Source organism: Anoplopoma fimbria, chromosome 11 (assembly GCF_027596085.1).
Source record: "Anoplopoma fimbria isolate UVic2021 breed Golden Eagle Sablefish chromosome 11, Afim_UVic_2022, whole genome shotgun sequence".
Lineage (NCBI taxonomy): Eukaryota > Metazoa > Chordata > Actinopteri > Perciformes > Anoplopomatidae > Anoplopoma > Anoplopoma fimbria.
Window position 1 is genome coordinate 22,227,535 of NC_072459.1, and position 20,226 is coordinate 22,247,760.

The following is a 20,226-nucleotide window of genomic DNA, read 5'->3' on the forward strand; positions in this document are numbered from 1 at the left end:
TTATAATAGTGCACATTAACCTTGACTGGTCGTTGAGTGAATCAGAGTCAATGTTCACCCTTAGAGACAAACTTTGACCCTATTTTTGTCTTTTTTAGGGAGTGGGAAGAGATCTTTAGGGGGAGATAGCAGGTCAGCAGTATATTACACATAGAAGTGGAAGATATCATCTGAAAGGTGGGAACCTTAAGATTCGAGATGCAGCTTGTGTCAAGATTTTCTTGTGGGACTCATGGAACTTATAGAACCCATTTTTTGCCACCAATTGTTGCCCTAGGTCCTCTAGTTTCACATGAAGCCAAAATCTTAACTCTACCTTTAAAAACCGAGCCAGTTCCAGCATCTTAATGACAGTGTTGTTGTCTCTAGATAGTTACAGGTACCGTTTTTTTTCATTGTTATGTTTCATGCTAGACCTCAATTGGTTACTATTGTTGCGATGTCACAAGATCCTATTCGTACACTTGTTAAACTGAGATTAAAGGTGAGCACTGAGAAACTTTCCACCTTAAGTGGATGACTGTGAAACAGTCTCTCTGCACATGCATTATTCTGCACAGAGAAGCTCACACATCCAACAGAAGCAACAATAAGCAAAAACACATATTTGAGGGGAGATGGAGTGTAGAGTGGCTAATAGCAGCCTCGATTTCTCAAAATTCTTTGGCCTTCTAAAAGATTTGATGGAGGAGGAAAGTCTGTAAGATAACAGACGATAATCATGTTAAAGGTGCTAAATTTGATATTCAGAGCATTAATATAGCAGCAAACAACTATTTGCTATGTAAAGATACAGGTGAGTATTGTGGAGTCTACCTGAGCAGAGAATGAAGTCACTCTCTGTGCTTTGTTTACATACGATCATACAGCGGTTACCGCGGAAGCGTAGAACCTGTCATCCGGTTTCCCCACAGGTAAACACTGTTAGCTCTGTCAGCACTGTTGCTGTTGTTTGGAGTCTGGAGAGCTGTGTGGAGCCACAGATATGCTCTGAATGTCGTATTGAGCACCTTAAACAAACAATCTTCCCCAACAGTGACTGTAACAGAGATATTTGTTTACTGCAACCCTGTTAACTACTGACCACTGATTATAGAAAATCAAACCTTTGACAATCACAGCTAAAAGCAAAAATCTGTTTTATACCAGCTTGTTTTATGGATTTCCTTATACATAATTATACTGTATGTACTTGTGCCCGGTACCCTGAGGATAGGCAGCTGTACAGTTGTTTTTCAGTGATGTGGAAAGCATCACTGCTCCCATCTGCTCTTATTGTCTGTGTGTGTGTGTGTGTGTGTGTGTGTGTGTGTGTGTGTGTGTGTGTGTGTGTGTGTGTGTGTGTGTGTGTGTGTGTGTGTGTGTGTGTGTGTGTGTGTGTGTGTGTGTCTGTGTGTGTGTGTGTGGTGGAACTTATACCAACACCATGTGGGCTATTTAGTTAAGCAGAGTCATGGGACTAGGAAATGTTCTGTCATCATAAGCCCCAACATAAAAAATAAAAAAACCCATTTCTGAGTGAAATCCTTAGTCTTAAAGACCAAACAATCCCTGAAATGACTCTGAAACAGTTGAGGTTTTCAGATGACAGCAGGGAGAGAAGTCTGTCCAATCATTTGTCTTCTGGAAAGTCGGACACTGATGTGAGTGTTTGGGAGTTTCAGTTGTGTAATGGGACATGAATGAGAAATGTATGTCAAAGTGTGTCTGAGCACTAGTCCTTATCTTTAGATACTATACTGTCCTTGAAGATGGGCAGGAGAAAGTGTGATATTTTATTAGCACAGTGCACATCTACCATTCCATAACTTCATAATGCTAAATGCTTTTGACACATTTTAAAGAGTGAATTAATACCTTCACAACAACTTGTCTCAGTTGACCTTCCACTCACAGAGGTGGAACATACTTGAAAATGTCAACCAGCGAGCGCAGTAATAAATCACTTTTCAGCCTGGTTTTAGGTAACATTTTAAGTTGTTATGACGGATTTGTGAGCACATTCGTCTTTTCACACAACCAGGAGACACAAAGGAACAGTATATATATTTATTGGGAGTAGTATCTCTGACTATATGGTGGATATATATCAAATAATCTTTCTTTTGATTTACTCTATTTTATGTCTCCACCAACTTCTGAGGCAGAGGCACAAACATAGACAATATACACAGTGCTGTGGGGGGGCTGTGGAAGCTGAAGGCTCTCTAATGATAGAGATCTCATTTCTTAAATGTTTTCATGTTTACAACTAATAGTGCTTGTTATGTATCCCTTAGATATATGGCGGAAATTATATGGCCATTTTACATAAACTATAAAAACTAAATATACTATAAAAAAATGTAAGTAAATTAATAATTTCTTATTGACTTTAGTATTTTTGTCATTTACAGATATGCAGTGATGCTTGCTGGGTAATATGATTTTTGATATTGTACAATGTCAAGTCTATTTGATCATTTGACGATACAATACAATAAGGGCTGTGAGACTAAACCTAAAACAGTAAAGAGACGTAAAACCAAAACAATGAGCTGAAAGACGCCATAAAGCCCCGTAGAGGTTAACGCTTCAACTGCAGCGAGAGATTATATCGCTTATAGCAGCTTTAAAGATAGATGTGAGCATTTCTTTTTAATATAACTACGGAGGTATTTAGGATTTTTTGTCCTTGAGTTTGTTCCAAACAAAAAACTGAGCAGCTGTTACTCCCCAAACTCAAAGGGATTAAAATATGATTACGTAAAGGGATGTGAAAGCAGCATCGCTTCTGTGTTCGGCAGCCGCTGAGCACCAGCAGTTCATTCTACAGCGACCATAATGACCACATTATAAAACTCAATGAAGTGTGGCTCCCCTGGTCAGCCTTCCCACCTGCGCTGCAGCTCATCCGGTGCCTGAACAGAAATCAATAGCCTCTCCTCCCTGCTACGTGTCCACAGGCGACGCTCCAAGCTTTGACAGCTGAGAGGAGAGCAAAGGCAGCAGGGCTTTGAGTGCATGAGAGGGAGTCAACAGCGCCGGGAGAGTTTTGTCTGTTTGTCAAGGTTTACTCAGCTACAGAACAAAAGTACTGCCATCAGCAATGAGACAAACTGGCTCTCAGACTGCCAGCCAGACAGCCCTGACAGCTCCATTTAATCTAACAAATAACAGCCTGCTTACTGGGGCATTTTTTTCTGACTATATTTGTGGGTCTCTGAACACATTCTGCCATGGCAAGGGAAAGATTTTCTGATTTCACTGTGTAGACGCTTGCAATATCTAGTTTTGTTTGTTGATTCAGCCACCATCAATCAATCAATATGTATTGTTTTTCAATTCTTTATCCCCAAAGAATAAAAAAAATAAATACAGAAATACATTAATGGCAAATTTGTTTCACCCTGATGCATGTCTGTTTGTCCCTTGATTCTGCTGCTCTGCTGCTTCTGTTGGTGGTGCTATAGGACAAGTCAGGATCATCAAAGTCAGAAGGATTCATTCTCTGAGGACCATGAATGTCCAAACAAAATCGCATGGGAATCCATCCAATAGTTGTTAAGAGCTTTAAGTCGGGGCCAAAGTGACCGGCTGGCAGACAGACTGCTGCTAAAATGACTAAACAGACATTTTCAGTTGGTTTACCTGTTGAGGTAAAGGTTAGAACAAAGTGAAGCCAAAAGGACACTTTCTTTATCAGTCAAGCCTTTTTCTTACAAAGCAAAATAGTTTATCAGCAATTTGGACGCGGACCAACAGAATCCCTGCAGCCTTTCCTGCCGTCTTCCTGCCCTGTTTCCTCTCGGATCGGTCAGCGTGGGCCGGGTTTGGACACTCTGTTGCAGATCTCTCGCTGCGTCTGGCACTGATGAGGTCATGGCTGTGTGGGCAGCTTGGACCATATGTTGCATAAAAACTGTGCGAAAGTCCTAATCCCAGGCAAGACATTATGCAATGACTTTGCCAAAAGGGCCAACCGCCCTGTCAATCTCAGAAGTAATGTCGTGGGTGGAAACATCGCGTTGCCCAGTGTGGCCCTCTGCTTTTGTTGTGTATGTCTCTCTTTCAATATGTTTTTCCCCTCACATTAACCTGAACCCAGTTTTGCATCTTTAGTAATGACACAGGAAAGGTCCTGCTCCACACATTATCATTCTGGTATAGGGGAGGGAAAAAAAATCTGGCTTGTTTGTCTTTTTTTAACCTATCAAGATGGACTTGGGTGGCGCCCTTTCAAAATTGATAGCGTAAATATGCGGCCAATGGCAGACTTATACCCACAGTCTTCATCCGGTGAGTCCAACTGAAATGACCTTAACACCAACCAGTTATCTTTGATCTGCTTGAGCATAAACTAAACAAAGCCCTAAACGCAACTGTTACAGCTTTGGATACACAATTCTAATCGGAGGAAAACACTATACCAGGTGGTTCCTGTACCAGGAAGTGACTGGTTTTGGACAGTTTTACACATTGTTTATTGTAGGGTCAAACAAAAGTATACTATGTTCATTTTGAGATTTAGATGTGCTGGTTGGAAGATTGTGTTACCTTTGGAAGGAGCCAGGCTAACAGTTTACAGTCTTTAAACTAAGCTAAGCTAAGTTAACCACATGCTGGCTGTAACAGCATTAGCCTGTTTACGGAATTCATGCATACAACTAACTTATTGTATAAAGAAATCATCATTAGTTGTTTATTCAAGGGTATTTATTATATATATTAAAGCTTTCTAGATAATGTAACTGATAGGCTACACTTTAAGGAGAAGGTTGTTGAATTAACCTACAATGTGTACTAGCCTATATAGGGCCTTATGAATGGGGTTTGGTCATCATGTTTCCTTTTTCTGATACATTCACCATAAAACAACTATAGTATTAGCATTAGCCTACATTTAACTCCTAACAAGGTGATTAAATGAGCACAAATGTTGGCATTTCTATCTTTATTTTGTTGTATAGTATGTGTATTTATTGTCTGTGTCTGTGTAGTTGTATAGTATGTGTATTTATTGTCTGTGTAGTTGTATAGTATGTGTATTTATTGTCTGTGTAGTTGTATAGTATGTGTATTTATTGTCTGTGTAGTGTGTATAGTATGTGAGTTGTATTGCTGTGTAGTTGTATAGTATGTGTATTTATTGTCTGCAACTGTGTAGTTGTATAGTATGTGTATTTATTGTCTGTGTAGTTGTATAGTATGTGTATTTATTGTCTGTTCCCCTGGGGATCTTGGAATATAATAATAATTTAATAAAGGAATATAATAATAATTTAATAAAGGAATATAATAATAATTCAATAAAGGAATATAATAATAATTCAATAAAGGAATATAATAATAATTTAATAAAGGAATATAATAATAATTTAATAAAGGAATATAATAATAATTTAATAAAGGAATATAATAATAATTTAATAAAGGAATATAATAATGATAATTTAATAAAGGAATATAATAATAATTTCACTGCCATGTGTCGGTTTAATGTGAATCTCGTGTCGCTGTCTGTGGTGCTGAGATTTGTCTCCAGCCGGCCTCCGTACACACATTCACAACCTCCATGCTGTCGTCTGAAATGATTTAATGTCCCAAAAACATGTGTGAGCTTTAACTACTCGAGACATGTTCAGGAAATAAAAGCAGCAATACGTTTATTCCTGGAGGAGGAGGAGGAGGAGGAGGAGGAAGAGGAGGAGGAGGAGGAAGAGGAGGAGAGGAAGAGGAGGAGGAAGAGGAGGAGGAGAGGAGGAGGAAGAGGAGGAGGAGGAGGAGGAGGAGGAGGAAGGGAGGAGGAGGAGGAAGAGAAGAGGGAGGAGGAGGAGGAGGAGGAGAGGAGGAGGAAGGAGGAGGAGGAGGAGGAGGAGGAGGGAGGAGGAGGAGGAGGGAGGAGGAGGAGGAGGAAGGGAGGAGGAGGAGGGAGGAGGAGGAAGGGGGAGGAGGAAGAGGAGGAGGAGGAGGAGGAGGAAGAGGAGGAGGAGGAGGAGGAAGAGGAGGAGGAGGGAGGAGGAGGAGGAGGAGGAGGGGGAGGAGGAGGAGGGAGGAGGAGGAGGGAGGAGGAGGAGGAGGAGAGGAGGAAGGGGAGGAGGAGGAAGAGGAGGAGGAAGAGGGAGGAGGGGAGGAGGAAGAGGAGGAAGAGGAGGAGGAGGAGGAGGGAGGAGGAGGGAGGAGGAAGGGAGGAGGAGGAGGAAGAGGAGGGGGAGGAGGAGGAAGGAGGAGGAGGAGGGGAGGAGGAGGAGGGGGAGGAGGAGGAAGAGGAGGAGGAGGAGGAGGAGGGAGGAGGAGGAGGAGGAGGAGGAGGAGGAGGAGGAGGAGGAGGAGGAGGAGGAGGAGGGAATCCCAGGAAGGTGCTTCAGAAATATCGCGTTGCTGCCGTCGTCCCGTCCAGTCAGCAGCTCCGGAGGAAGTGAAGGGTGGAGGAGCGACGGGACGGAGGATCTACGGAGTGTTTACTGGGACGTGTCTGTCCTCATTCTCACCCCGGTGACGGTAACGGGTTCCTCCTCCGTGTAGCTATCGGATTACACGGTTCTCCCGGTTGGACGCCGTCAAAAAGCGCACAAAAAAATGTCAAGGATGCTCCGAACATGAGTGGAAACATGACAGGACGCAGGTCAGAAGAGATGCTGAGAGAAACGACACTTGGAAGCAGACAGAATGGGACTGTTTGACATTCGTGGGTTGTGCTGGGTTTCCTCGACGTGACACTGTTCGGGTGTGAACCGGTGGATGCCGCAGCCCTGCCGGCTCCAAACCCAGTTTATATTGAGGTGGGTGGTGGGTGGGTGGGGTTGTTTGATTGAGGGGAAACCCCCCACCGACAGTCCTCATCTCTCCATGGATGACTCGGGGATAATCCGGCGCAGGAGGCTGCAGGTGAGCTGGTTCGGCTGCACATCATCATTCAATTCAGTTTATTTTGTAGAGCCTCGAATCACAAATTACAAATGTGCCTCAGAGGGCTTTATAATCTGTGCACATGTTACATCCTCTGTCCTTACACCCTCACATCCTCTGTCCTTACACCCTCACATCCTCTGTCCTTAGACCCTCACATCCTCTGTCCTTAGACCCTCACATCCTCTGTCCTTAGACCCTCACATCCTCTGTCCTTAGACCCTCACCTCCTCTGTCCTTACACCCTCACATCCTCTGTCCTTACATCCTCTGTCACCTCACATCCTCTGTCCTTACACCCTCACATCCTCTGTCCTTACACCCTCACATCCTCTGTCCTTACACCCTCACATCCTGTCCTGTCTGTCCTTAGACCTCTGTCCTTACACCCTCTATACACCCTACACCCTCACATCCTCTGTCCTTCCCTCACATCCTCTGTCCTTAGAGCCTCACATCCTCTGTCCTTAGACCCTCACATCCTCTGTCCTTACACCCTCCTCTGTCCTTACATCCTCTGTCCTTACACCCTCACATCCTCTGTCCTTAGACCCTCACATCCTCTGTCCTTACACCCTCACATCCTCTGTCCTTACACCCTCACCTCCTCTGTCCTTACACCCTCACATCCTCTGTCCTTACACCCTCACCTCCTCTGTCCTTACACCCTCACATCCTCTGTCCTTACACCCTCACATCCTCTGTCCTTACACCCTCACATCCTCTGTCCTTACACCCTCACATCCTCTGTCCTTACACCCTCACATCCTCTGTCCTTACACCCTCACATCCTCTGTCCTTACACCCTCACATCCTCTGTCCTTACACCCTCACATCCTCTGTCCTTAGACCCTCACATCCTCTGTCCTTACACCCTCACATCCTCTGTCCTTACACCCTCACATCCTCTGTCCTTCCCTCACATCCTCTGTCCTTAGACCCTCACATCCTCTGTCCTTACACCCTCACATCCTCTGTCCTTCCCTCACATCCTCTGTCCTTACACCCTCACATCCTCTGTCCTTACACCCTCACATCCTCTGTCCTTCCCTCACATCCTCTGTCCTTCCCTCACATCCTCTGTCCTTACACCCTCACATCCTCTGTCCTTAGACCCTCACATCCTCTGTCCTTAGACCCTCACATCCTCTGTCCTTACACCCTCACATCCTCTGTCCTTAGACCCTCACATCCTCTGTCCTTAGACCCTCACATCCTCTGTCCTTAGACCCTCACATCCTCTGTCCTTACACCCTCACATCCTCTGTCCTTACACCCTCACATCCTCTGTCCTTACACCCTCACATCCTCTGTCCTTCCCTCACATCCTCTGTCCTTAGACCCTCACATCCTCTGTCCTTAGACCCTCACATCCTCTGTCCTTACACCCTCACATCCTCTGTCCTTACACCCCTCACATCCTCTGTCCTTAGACCCTCACATCCTCTGTCCTTACACCCTCACATCCTCTGTCCTTAGACCCTCACATCCTCTGTCCTTCCCTCACATCCTCTGTCCTTACACCCTCACATCCTCTGTCCTTCCCTCACATCCTCTGTCCTTCCCTCACATCCTCTGTCCTTACACCCTCACATCCTCTGTCCTTACACCCTCACATCCTCTGTCCTTCCCTCACATCCTCTGTCCTTACACCCTCACATCCTCTGTCCTTAGACCCTCACATCCTCTGTCCTTAGACCCTCACATCCTCTGTCCTTAGACCCTCACATCCTCTGTCCTTACACCCTCACATCCTCTGTCCTTACACCCTCACCTCCTCTGTCCTTCCCTCACATCCTCTGTCCTTAGACCCTCACATCCTCTGTCCTTACACCCTCACATCCTCTGTCCTTCCCTCACATTCACAGGAAAAACTCCCCCCTAAAAACCCCTTTAACAGGGAGAAAAAAAAAACCCCTTTAACAGGGAGAAGAAACCTCTGGGAGAACGACAGAGGAGGGATCCTTCTCCAGGATGGACAGAATGCAATAGATGTCATGTGTACAGAATGAGCAGCATAACAGAGATACAACACATTCAATGTATATGACATAAATGATTCATATAATAAGACTACTTATAATAACAGCAGCAATTATTACAGTAGAATTATAGCCATGAAAATAGGGATAGTAATGTAATCATGTGATGTGTCTAACTATACTCTGCTTAAAAAAACAAAAAAAATAGTTCCCTATTGTTTCCAGCTGTAGGCCACAAAGCCGGACACCATGTCATTACACAAAGAGTCCACTGGCTATGCATTTAATATGGCAAATTACTGTGATTTTCAGGTTTATGGTTCAAAATGACTATAGAAATCCAAGTAGAACCTTTCAAAAAACCTGCAGGCCTCCGTTTATTACATGGTAGTATTTCCATATTCTCTTTTGCAGTTATTTTTTGTGATGAATTCATGATTTTCTTTAATATTCAGTTAGTTTTTTTGGTCCGTAAATCAGCAGGAAGTAGTGAAAAATGATCAGATCAAAATTCCAGAGCCCACGGTGATGTCATCAAAAAGCTTTTCTTTGTTGGGCCAACAGTCCAAATCCAAACACTGCCCTTTGCTATAACACTAGACTGGGGAAACTGCCGAACCCTCACACTGGTGAAGCTGTAGCTGGGATATGTATGGCATTTTCTTTATAAAGAATTTACTTGGTGATTAAAAAAAATGGTTGCCCTTTTATTTATAAGCAAAGCCCTTAACAGGATGGTATTCTTGCCGTGTGTCTCCCCTAATGGGGTCACACAGTGTCCTTCAGGTGGTGACTGTATCGCACAAAATGACCCCATAGTTTTTATGAATACATGACACCACATATGCTCTCCTAACATCACCACAAAGCTCACTTTAGGATATTTTTTTAATTAGGTTGAGTTTACACAGTCTCCTTCACCAAATGCTGGTAATGAGTCTTCACCCATGCATACAGATATGACGCGTGCAAACGACTGTGCTCATCCATTATTAAGCAGCCTGCTTAACCATGGGTCATACACTCCCCCCCCCCTCTCCTCACTCCATCTTTGTGTGATTCAGCCGAGTGAACTGAGCGGGGATGAGCAGCCTGCAGGCCGGGCGGAGAGCAGCCCGCCCTGCAAGTGTATGTGCATTTATTTTCTTTTAACATGGTGGTTATATTAGTGAAAAATGGGAACAATTGTCGGCAAATCCTCTCAGTGGCAGCTTTGAGCTGCTCAGAGGTAAATTGACCCCCATTACTGTGAAGAAAGAGAGAGAGAGAGAGAGAGAGAGAGAGAGTAGAGGAATCAAGGGAGGATTAGTAGTGAGGTGTGCAGCTCACTGCTCTGCCGCCGTGATGTATGACACGAGATGTGAGGGAATTAATCATTGTAGAGAAAGCCTCGCAAAGTCAGTGGCATTTTATAGATGGAGGCAAACCTAGCTGAATTATTTGGTGTCTCTGTGTCTCTGTGTAGGTGTGTGTGTGTGTGTGTGTGTGTGTGTGTGTGTGTGTGTGTGTGTGTGTGTGTGTGTGTGTGTGTGTGTGTGTGTGTGTGTGTGTGTGTGTGTGTGTGTGTGTGTGTGGGTGTAAAATGTGGGTGTTGATGTGTGATTGGCTCTGCGTTTCCTGCTCAAAGACCTTGTTGTCACTCCCCTGGGTCTCATCATCCAAAATGTCACTCTCTCCCCCTCTCTCTCTTTCTCTGACACACACACACACAAACACATAAACACACAATCATTCTCTCAGCACCATATGGTGACACCCCCACGCTCCCCTGCAGTTGGGGTCAGAGGTCACACCCCTGACGGATTGCTTCAACATGACTTATGTGAAATTAACTTTTTTGTGCCTGCTGCACGTTGTGTCACTTAATTTGGCTCGCTGGCACACATAGTTCATACAAAGCACATATTTAGAAAAACAATAATTTCATTAGGCTTGTCGTCTACATGAAAAGATACACACTTTTGTCAAAGAAGATATGAACTATTATGATTATGCAGCTATTATGTCTTTATTTAAAAAATAGGCAATTATTCTTGGGACATATTTGTTGAAAATGGGTCTATAAGCTTCAGGCTACTGGGTGGGCTAAGGATCATGTCATATTCCTGTATAGACCATAAACGTTGACCCAAGTTCTCTCTTTTACAACTGGCCCACATAGTGTTAGCTAACAACTGTTAGCAATTTACGCTGTCTGTCCCTTAAAATTGGGAGGACCCTTCGTGTTTGTGCTCCACCTGGAAAGTGGGAGATTATTAGCCTAGTATGCTAGCATTAGCACAAATTCTCACAAGACGTTTATTTTTTGTTTGGCCATATTCGAAAACCTGCTTGAGTCATCGTCTGCCCCTGCACAATCAGTGTTGTGTTTGATGCACTGTATACAAAGCAGCGGGCCGTGCTATCATTAGCTTTCTCTTGTCCAGTTGTGTGGGCGGCTAATGACCAGAAGCTCACAAAAATCTGCAGATCTGTGAATTCAAAACTACACGTTACCAGTTATTTGAAATAAACATGGAATAAGGTGCAAAATTGCGTACAGAATAACGTACGGTGTTGTGTAAAACCGCTTGTTTGATTGTCTGCGTGGCAGTTGGAACTCACTGTCATATTATTAACTATTTTAGTCACAAGAGTTTGGACCAATCAAATTAAAGTACTGACATTATCATTTGGAATCATTCACAACCAACTATTCACATCCCTTGGAGGGGGCGCTATTGCTGCCAAAATAGACAGATATAAGATGAATGGCTGCACAAAAAATAAGCACCAGACCATCAACTTATACATGACACTCATCAGCCTCTTTCCCTTTTCCATCCGTCAAACCCAAATCAGTTAGTCAGACTCTGCTGTAGATGATGACGGGTCCAGTCACTGTCTCTTGGCAGCAGGACAGTCATTGATTGATCCCCATTGTGCGTCTCCGGGCCTACGCCCCACCATTTTTCTTCTGCAGTGTGTCCACAAAACAATTGGCCTTGCCGGCTCATCCCGACAGAGCAGCAGTATGCTTTATAGGCATGCAGCTCAGCTAATGCCATTCATATTATTACCGGGGCTTTTTCTTTTGTTCCTTTAGTGCAGGAAAAGATGAGTTGAAGGACACAACAGCAGTGTTGTTGTGTTATATAGCAGGAAAACACTAAGCAGGAGACAGCATGTAAGTCTGCCTGCATTGTTTAGCCCCTGGCTTTTTGAATGGCTGAAAGATAGGATGGATGGATGGATGGAGGATTGACTCACTGGTTAGCGCTCTATCTGTCTTCACCTTGCAGAAAGGCTGGAAAAATAGCATCCCTAGATAAATCATATTACATTGAACATTGTTTAACTAACTGGTTACTGTCTACTGGTCAAGTTAAAAAAAAATAATAATCCAGATAAGATTCATGAAAATGACAAATTTCAACATCCTTCTCATCTCTGCACATTCTGGCCTAAGGTTGAGTAAATGAATAATGATTCATCTAGAGTGACTCAACATGAGGCAATAGAATACCAACATACATATAGTACATACACTGTATGAGTGCTGCAGTTGAACCATTAACAAGGTTATTTATTGTCAAAGAGAGCAAGCTTTGACAGAAATAGGCCACAAAAAAGCCCAACCTGTGTCTGTAAACACGGTGTGATCTTAAGGGGAAATACTCAAACCTCGGCTAGACTCCCCGAGAGGAAGAAACTAAAACCTTGATAATAAAAATAATAAAACTTCCTGTCAGAGACGGGAGCAAATATAGAGCGGAGTTGTTTGGCTTTCTAATCTGTGATCGGTGGGCATGCCATGTTTGTGACAGAGCCTCCCATCTGTTGTCAGTCACCCTCCACCAACCGCCAGACCTCATTAACGGTGCTCGGGGAGAGAGCTCTAAAACGCGGCCACACGTCAGCCTCAGACGACGCCTTTTTACATGCGGTGACGTGGGAAACGCAGCCGTGCAATGAGCAATAAGCAAGACATTCTGACACACTAATTACACCACAGGGGAATTGAGCCATAGATAATTTAGCCTTCTGGAGCTGAATGTGGAGCGAGGATAATATTTCCTTGATGACATGTATTGTCTGCTTATTCTTTGCTTTGCGGAAACGCCGAGACTCTGAGTCACAAAAAAGAAAGACCGCTGACAACATCTAGATTAGAACTGGGAAATGAGCTCTCTCTTTCTCACCTTTTTTTGCAAATGAAAGGGGAATTTGGGATTATGGGGGTTCATTCAGGGAGATAGTGTGTGACACTGATTACTGAGAGTTCTAATAAAGTGAGGGTGACAGAGTACTACGTTAATGGGATTTCTACTGGGTTAATAAAAGGCCATGTCACCTGAGGATTTAATGATTGAGCTACCTACAGCAGCACAGGGATATGATCTACAGTCCAAAGGAAAACAGAAGAGTCATATTCAATGTGACTATTTATTATTTCAGGCGCCAGTGGACGGCTGTTTAATGTGCCGACTGGCTCTTTATTATTGTCTAGACATGCCTGGACATTAAATAGTCCCGCAGAGGGACATCAGACAGACAGTGAGCAGATGTTCACCGGTCTGGATGCAGATATAAAAGGTATAGCAGTGTGATCTGTTTCACCATGAGTTTTAAAGCAGGGGTTGTCGACCTTGTGTAACTTTAGGTCCACTTCTGGTTCTTAAAAAAATTCTGAGGACCACCTTCCCCACATAAATGAAAAAGAAAAATATATACAACAAGGAGAAAAAACAAACTGGGCTATAAATATGTGTTAAGCCACTGTCAGCTGTAATGACCAATATAAATATTCTGCTTACTCGCCCGCATCACTGCCTGACGTTATGAATCCACATTTAATGTTTTCAGGGTCATATTTCTTCACCACACGCATCAGGAGCTTTTACTGGTACATGGTTTTCTATTGCTCATCACTGTTTTGTTTCGAAAACAGATCCAGTTCACTGCATCCGAGGGAAAGTTAGCTAGCTAACTGTGGCAAAACATGTTTGTCTCTAACCTGAAGATGTGTCGTGATCAGCGTGGTGACATTCAAACATAACCGTTTGTTAAAATTTGTATTTGAATTCTTGATCCACATTCAGATATAAAAATAACTAGCTGTGTAAATAACCAAAACATTTAATTATCAATTTAATCTAGATGGCTCTCTGACGCCAGAGAATAGCTGGTTTAACGCATTTTGACTTTTGTACTGCATTGACTATTTATGCAAAACAGTTTTTAACGCATCATTTGAACTCTTTCTGAAGATGTACAACATGCATGCCTAAATTCTCTTTATACATGCTGTCTGGCTGTAGGTACCTACGAGGACACTTTGTATCCAATAGCTGCAAAAACATTTCACTGAAAACCACACGTCAACCTCATGGGGGAGCTAGAGAAAAAAGTCAGGTGATCACCAAAGTTAAAACGACTTATTCTTTTGGCAACTCAAAAGTTTCTATAAAGCGTAGCAGTAATATATTTCATTGTTGTTGAGATGTGTCAATCTGTGTTGGACTGACACATACACACATTGCCATTGCCAAAAAAGTACTTACAATTCAATGAATCTAATACTTTAAGGTTCAATATATATTTGAGTTAGACTTTTACAGCCAATGATTTACTATTTATGATAGTAGTATGATCTGGCATTGTAGTGCGGGTTTTGAAAACCTTTTCTTTTGGTAACCCCCTGTGTACATTTAATCATGAAATGCACACATGAAAAATACATTTAATTTCATGTGATATGACGTGGTTGTGTTAACACTTGGCTGTAGCTGCTCTTTAATACTAAGTGAGGGCTTATTTGTATGGTTAACGCTCCTCATCAGATAAAAGCCTTTCCTGAGGCCTCTCGCTCTTGTAAGTCATCTTCCCCTCGGCTCTGACGGCTCAGGGTCAATTAGCCTGATCAATGAGGGACAAAGTGAAGAGGGATCAATAGGTTGAATATTCAGTTGTCCTTGTAAGGAGGGATTTGTCTCTGTTAACAACTTAAACCCTGGGGGGGGAACGCAGTAGAATAGCTGTGTAGCTTGTGACCGGCTTATAAAGATTATTGTTTTTCCTATTCTTCTTGCTGCGTTGGAGGTTTGTCCTTGTAACAGAGAGCTTTCAGGCAGCCACACTTTAATACATATTTTGTGCTTCAGTGGCGATCAGTAGCAGCAGGTCCACACACACACACACACACACCCATACATGCTCACACACACACACACACATACAATCTTCATCTGAAGGTTAACCTTATAATTACATTCACTGTGGTTAGAGGGTGGTCGATGCGATGCTAACAGCACCTTAACAGCATTACCCTGCGTGTGACAGGAGAAGGTGCGAGGCGGCTAATGCATTAATTGCATCTGCTGCTGTATACTGTGTGACGGCTCACATCTGAGACACTCAAAACGCCATTTACCGTTTATAGGACACACACATACACACACTCACTGACACTCAAGGCAAGAATACTCAGGCTCAAGGGTAAGGCTGTAGGCATGATTCATCTCTCTCTCTCTCTCCCTCTCTCTCTCTCTCTCTACTCCACCCTTGTTTACACCCTCTACCCCCTCCCAGCCTCCATCTCTCTCTATCTCAGCGTGTAGGGTTTTGTAAAGAGCCAGGCTGTGCTGGCATGAGATCTGGCGCTGCTCAAACACTGTTTTCATTTCGGTGCAGTGAGTGTCGGCTGCTGCTGCTCAATGTACTCTGTCCATCTGGTCTCAGGAGATGGGAGGGTAGAGGAAAGAGGTGGTGGTGGGGGGGGGGGGGGTGCCCTGGCTCAAACAGCCTGCCTGGTTAAAAACAAACATAGTTGCCAATACATCATGAATTTAAAGTTAACATTTTTAAGTAAGTCCTTGAATTCAAATCAAGGTTATTTTTAAAAACAGGCTTCCCATTTCAAGCTAGAGACCGTATTTTTCCTGGCTGAAATGACAACTGTTGCTAACGGATTGTATCAGCTGTAGCTAGTTAGCTACAGTAATGGCTCTAACGTCATGTTGTTGAATTGGTTAATTATTTTATAAACGAGTTTGCTTAGGGTTACTGGAAAAAACCTCCCTAAATCTAGCATAAACACTGATAGCATCCTGTTGTGCTACGGTTCCTGGTTTCCTAATTGTAACCTCCTAACCAGCACAAGATGGCATATCTCTTCAACAATACTGCCACTTCACTAAGTGAGTTTATTCATAGCTTCTTAAGTTTTTTGTCATATCCCAACATCCTGTTTCAAGTATTAACATCCAAATTTAGAAAGAAAATGCTCTCAAATGTCTTGTGTTGACTTTGAAGGGAACTTAACATTTTACACCTGTTTTCATGGGGTGCAAATGGCATGATTTACTTTATTGCTCACCTCAAAGTGTATTTATGATTTATTTCTGTACCTGATCTCCCTCTTTTTTCTTTTTCTTTGTCTTTCTTCCAGAAGGATCTGCCCCTGCCTCGCAAGAACAGCAGGTGAGTGTTGCCCTCGTTCACCCCTCCCCCCTTCCTTTTCTCTCCTCTCTGGGGAGAGACCGGGTCCCTCTGTGAAGAAAAACAATCACACCGAGGGAAGCTGCCGAGCATGATTTGCATGTTGTGTTTTTCAAAGCTCTGAGGGTGCTTCAGTGGTGCTTGTGGGTAGTCCTTATGTGAATGAGAAGGGGGTCGGCTGGAGGGATGCTGGGGAGTCTGTCGGAGTCTGATTAAAGCCAGCCGGGAGCTCTGGAGGCTGTCCATGGTGCTGAAAGCCATTCTGCCTTTCCCAGTCGCTCAGTTACTCGCTCTTTATCTCCCCCGCTTCTCTTCTTATTGCTAGGTTATTAATCTGTTTCTATTCTGCTCTCATTTCCAGCCCTCTGCCTTTTGGCTCTGCTCTCCCTAACCCTGTTTTCTAAATCCCGTCTCTCTCGCCTTTCTATCTCCCCCTTACACACTTTGTAACTCTGTTTGTTAGTTTATCAGTATGTTGGCAATCAGCTTTAGCCAACCCATGGGCAACAGAAGTATAGAAAACACTATGCAGTTAGACAGTGAATCTCACACACACACACACACACACACACACACACACACACACACACACACACACACACACACACACACACACACACACACACACACACACACACACACACACACACACACACACATTTAGTCAAACATACAGCACAGTTAAATTACCCACAGCAAAAGCAAAATAACTGTGGATGAATTAAAAAGCAATGAAAGAACTATCACTTGATACGGAGAAATATTTCAGAGGGAAATTGTAGTGTATTTATATGACAGCCGTAGTTACTTTGCAGATTGAGATTTTGAATAAAACATATTATTTATCTATTTAATGGCTTAAGAACAGTATAAATAGTAGTTCATAGTAGCTTCACATTCATCCGCTACCTTGTCAAATGGTGCGGACAAAGTCCTCCATCAGTAATAATAATAATTTTAATAACAACATTTTTATATCAACGATAGATGAAATGACTGTGAAAAGGCTCTCTCGTGACCAACAGAGAATTATGACCTGACTCTGCCTTCAGCTTCCAAAAGCATCATTCAGCTCATTGTTTTGCTGCTTCAGCCCACCATGTTATGGTTGTTGTCGAGTCTCGTGGTTCTTATCACAGCTGCCTGTGGTCTCAAGTCACCACAGGTAGCTACTCTCGGAGAACAAGCTCTAAAATCGACTGTACACCTGCTGAGCACCAAACTGCAGCCAGACCAAGTTAGCCACTTGCTGGTGAACATGTCGGAGCAACATATGTCCCTTGTGAGTTGGTGGGGACCAAAAACAGAGCTAAAATAGAGTGAATATTGGACTTGCATTGGTCAGGTGGACAAAAAAAGGACAAAAGGCAACTGTTTGTTAACAAGTTTCTCACAACAACTTTTATAAGGCGATCGATTTAATCAGGAACCAAATTAGAACAAGTATTAGTAATGTTTATAATGTGTTTATTAGTGAATTTTAAGTGTTGGTACATAAAGGAAGATTTTGTTTGGACAGAGCCATGCTAGCTGTTTCCCCCTGTTTCCAGCCTTTATGCTAAGCTAAGCTAGGCTAACTAGCGGCTGGCAGTAGCTTCATATTTGGCATACAGTCATGAGAGTGGTATCGATCTTTTCATCTAACTCTCGGCAAGAAAGTGAATAAGCGTTATTTCCTCGTGCATGGTGTATAGACTATTATGAAGAGAGTATTACTAAGACCAATAGCATGACAATACTCCTTAAGGAGTTATAATCCCTTTGTTCTACTGAGTAACTGTGTGTGTGTGTGTGTGTGTGTGTGTGTGTGTGTGTGTGTGTGTGTGTGTGTGTGTGTGTGTGTGTGTGTGTGTGTGTGTGTGTGTGTGTGTGTGTGGTGTGTGTGTGTAGTGGTCACAGCCCACTACCTCTGTCTCCACCCTGTTCCCATTTCCCAGCCCCATCCATCTTCTCTTCGCTCTCCCCTCGTCCCAAGTCATCATGGGTAATAACACCCGAAATGAAGCAGCAGACCTACTCTTCTTTGCGCCTTCCTATCCATCTCACCGTTGTCTTTCACCCTCTAACAATACCTCCCACTTCTACCATCATGCCCCTCTCCTGAGACAGTTTCCGTCAGGACTCCGTTACCCTTCCTAAGATGAAATGAGCCCACCATCAATTATAGATGAGCTCAGTGGAGTTGGCATCACATTCAATCTGCCCACTGCATCCATTCATGGGCAAATGATCGTCATCGGTTATGCTTTTTTTTAATGTTTGACTCCATTCAACAACTGTTTTACAGTTATGCAACAGTCCACATGACCTTGTCCCTAAGTCGTGGCGTCGCTATCTCTTGCTGCATTCAAACATGGTGTCCATAAGACTGCGGTTAAAAAGCTTTTAACTCCACGTCAGGCTCTTTCACTGCAAAGAAATCGAGAGAACAGAAAACCACCAAGAATAAGTCACTAAATTACACCCTGTACCAAAACGACCCACCATCTCCAGCTGCCTTTTGTGGTTCCTCTCTAAAAGACAGACCCACCCTATCAACCTCCATCCCTCCATCCCTCCCTCCCTCCCTCCCTCCTTCCCTCCCTCCCCCTCCCTCTCCTTTGGGTCTTGCCCAGACATCAGCGTACATCTCTAGCTTGTGGGAGCTGCAGTATGCGTTGCATCTCGATGAAATTTTCCCAGAGACCCGCTGCTTTCTGACTTTTCTCTCTCACATCGCTCTGCTGTCGCCGCTGCTCCTGTTGCTCCGAGTTACGCCGAGATATCCAACGAGCAGCATGTTCCGACGCACTAAAAGGTACTGCAAGGGTAGTGATAATTTGGCTCCTCTGAGGTGTGAGGTGTGGTAGCGCTGGCTTCCTGTTCATTCTTTTCTCTCTTTCTCTCTCTCTCTCTTTCTAGTTCTTTCTCCCAGTCCTCTCTCTTTCTCTGTGAGTCTACAGTGTCTGCAGTATAAGTTACAAAGTGGCTGGTATTGACAGTGTGACTACTGAGGTCACCGTGAGCCCAACTTGGTTTCAGATGTCTGCTCTGTTCTGCTGAATGTGCATGTTGAGAGTCTGAGCGTTTTTTAGTATGATACAGAATACTGTAAGTGTAAATTCAAGCAAAGGATGCAATGAGAAAATTGCTGAATCTTTTGAAGTTGCATGATATGCGATATGCTTTTAATGATTTAAAGGGAACATTCTTTATCTTTTTTGTGGATTTCCAATCAGTATTGATGGTAAATGCAGTCGATTGAATCAAATTCCTCAGTACAAGCAACATTGTTCGAGAATGCTGAGTTTCGCAGCTGCAAAAATCTGTCTTTCTCCCTGCATCCAGCAATGTCATTTGAGGTGACGTAGGTGGAGGCAAGGAAGAACTACATGCTTCTGTTTCAGCTTGGATGTATAATATCCGCTTCTGGGAGCATACTCTAGTTTCAAAAACAGAAACAAAACTTCCTTATTCTCTTTGCTTCTATTGCAAACTAGCTACGTTTCAAACAGAAAAAAAGACATGGCAAAATATGAGCGCAGATGATGTTATGGATGAGGATGCTTTTTACAGTGTTTTTGCTGTATGAGACATTAAACTGTGTTTATCCTAGCCAGTGAATACAGCCAAAGAAATGCATCAGAGAGAGGCCGATGCTGCGACTGCATTGGTCGGGTAAGAGGGTGTGGTCAGTGGGGACCCTGGGCGTCAGTAGCTCGCGTGCAATGCATCTTGGTACATGTAGGGACGGTTGGCGCGGCGAGCAGGAGAGCTTTTTGGGTCAACATAGTACACATAAAGGAATTGATTGCTTCAATCAAATACAAATTGTGAATCCAAATCAATTCAATGTTAAAGCACTTAAACTGAACTGATCTGTGGTAAGATAAATGAA

General features: G+C 43.4%; 1 protein-coding gene across 1 annotated transcript in view; it reads left to right on the forward strand.

Moving 5' to 3' along the window:
- The first annotated feature begins 6,807 nt into the window (after positions 1–6,807).
- The window catches only part of LOC129098990 (microtubule-associated serine/threonine-protein kinase 1-like), a 44,141-nt gene continuing 30,722 nt past the window's right edge, over positions 6,808–20,226 (forward strand). Inside the window, 2 exon segments of the mRNA XM_054608138.1 lie at positions 6,808–6,867; positions 16,303–16,331. Of these exon segments, the coding sequence (XP_054464113.1) occupies positions 6,829–6,867; positions 16,303–16,331 (68 nt within the window). The 5' untranslated portion in view covers positions 6,808–6,828.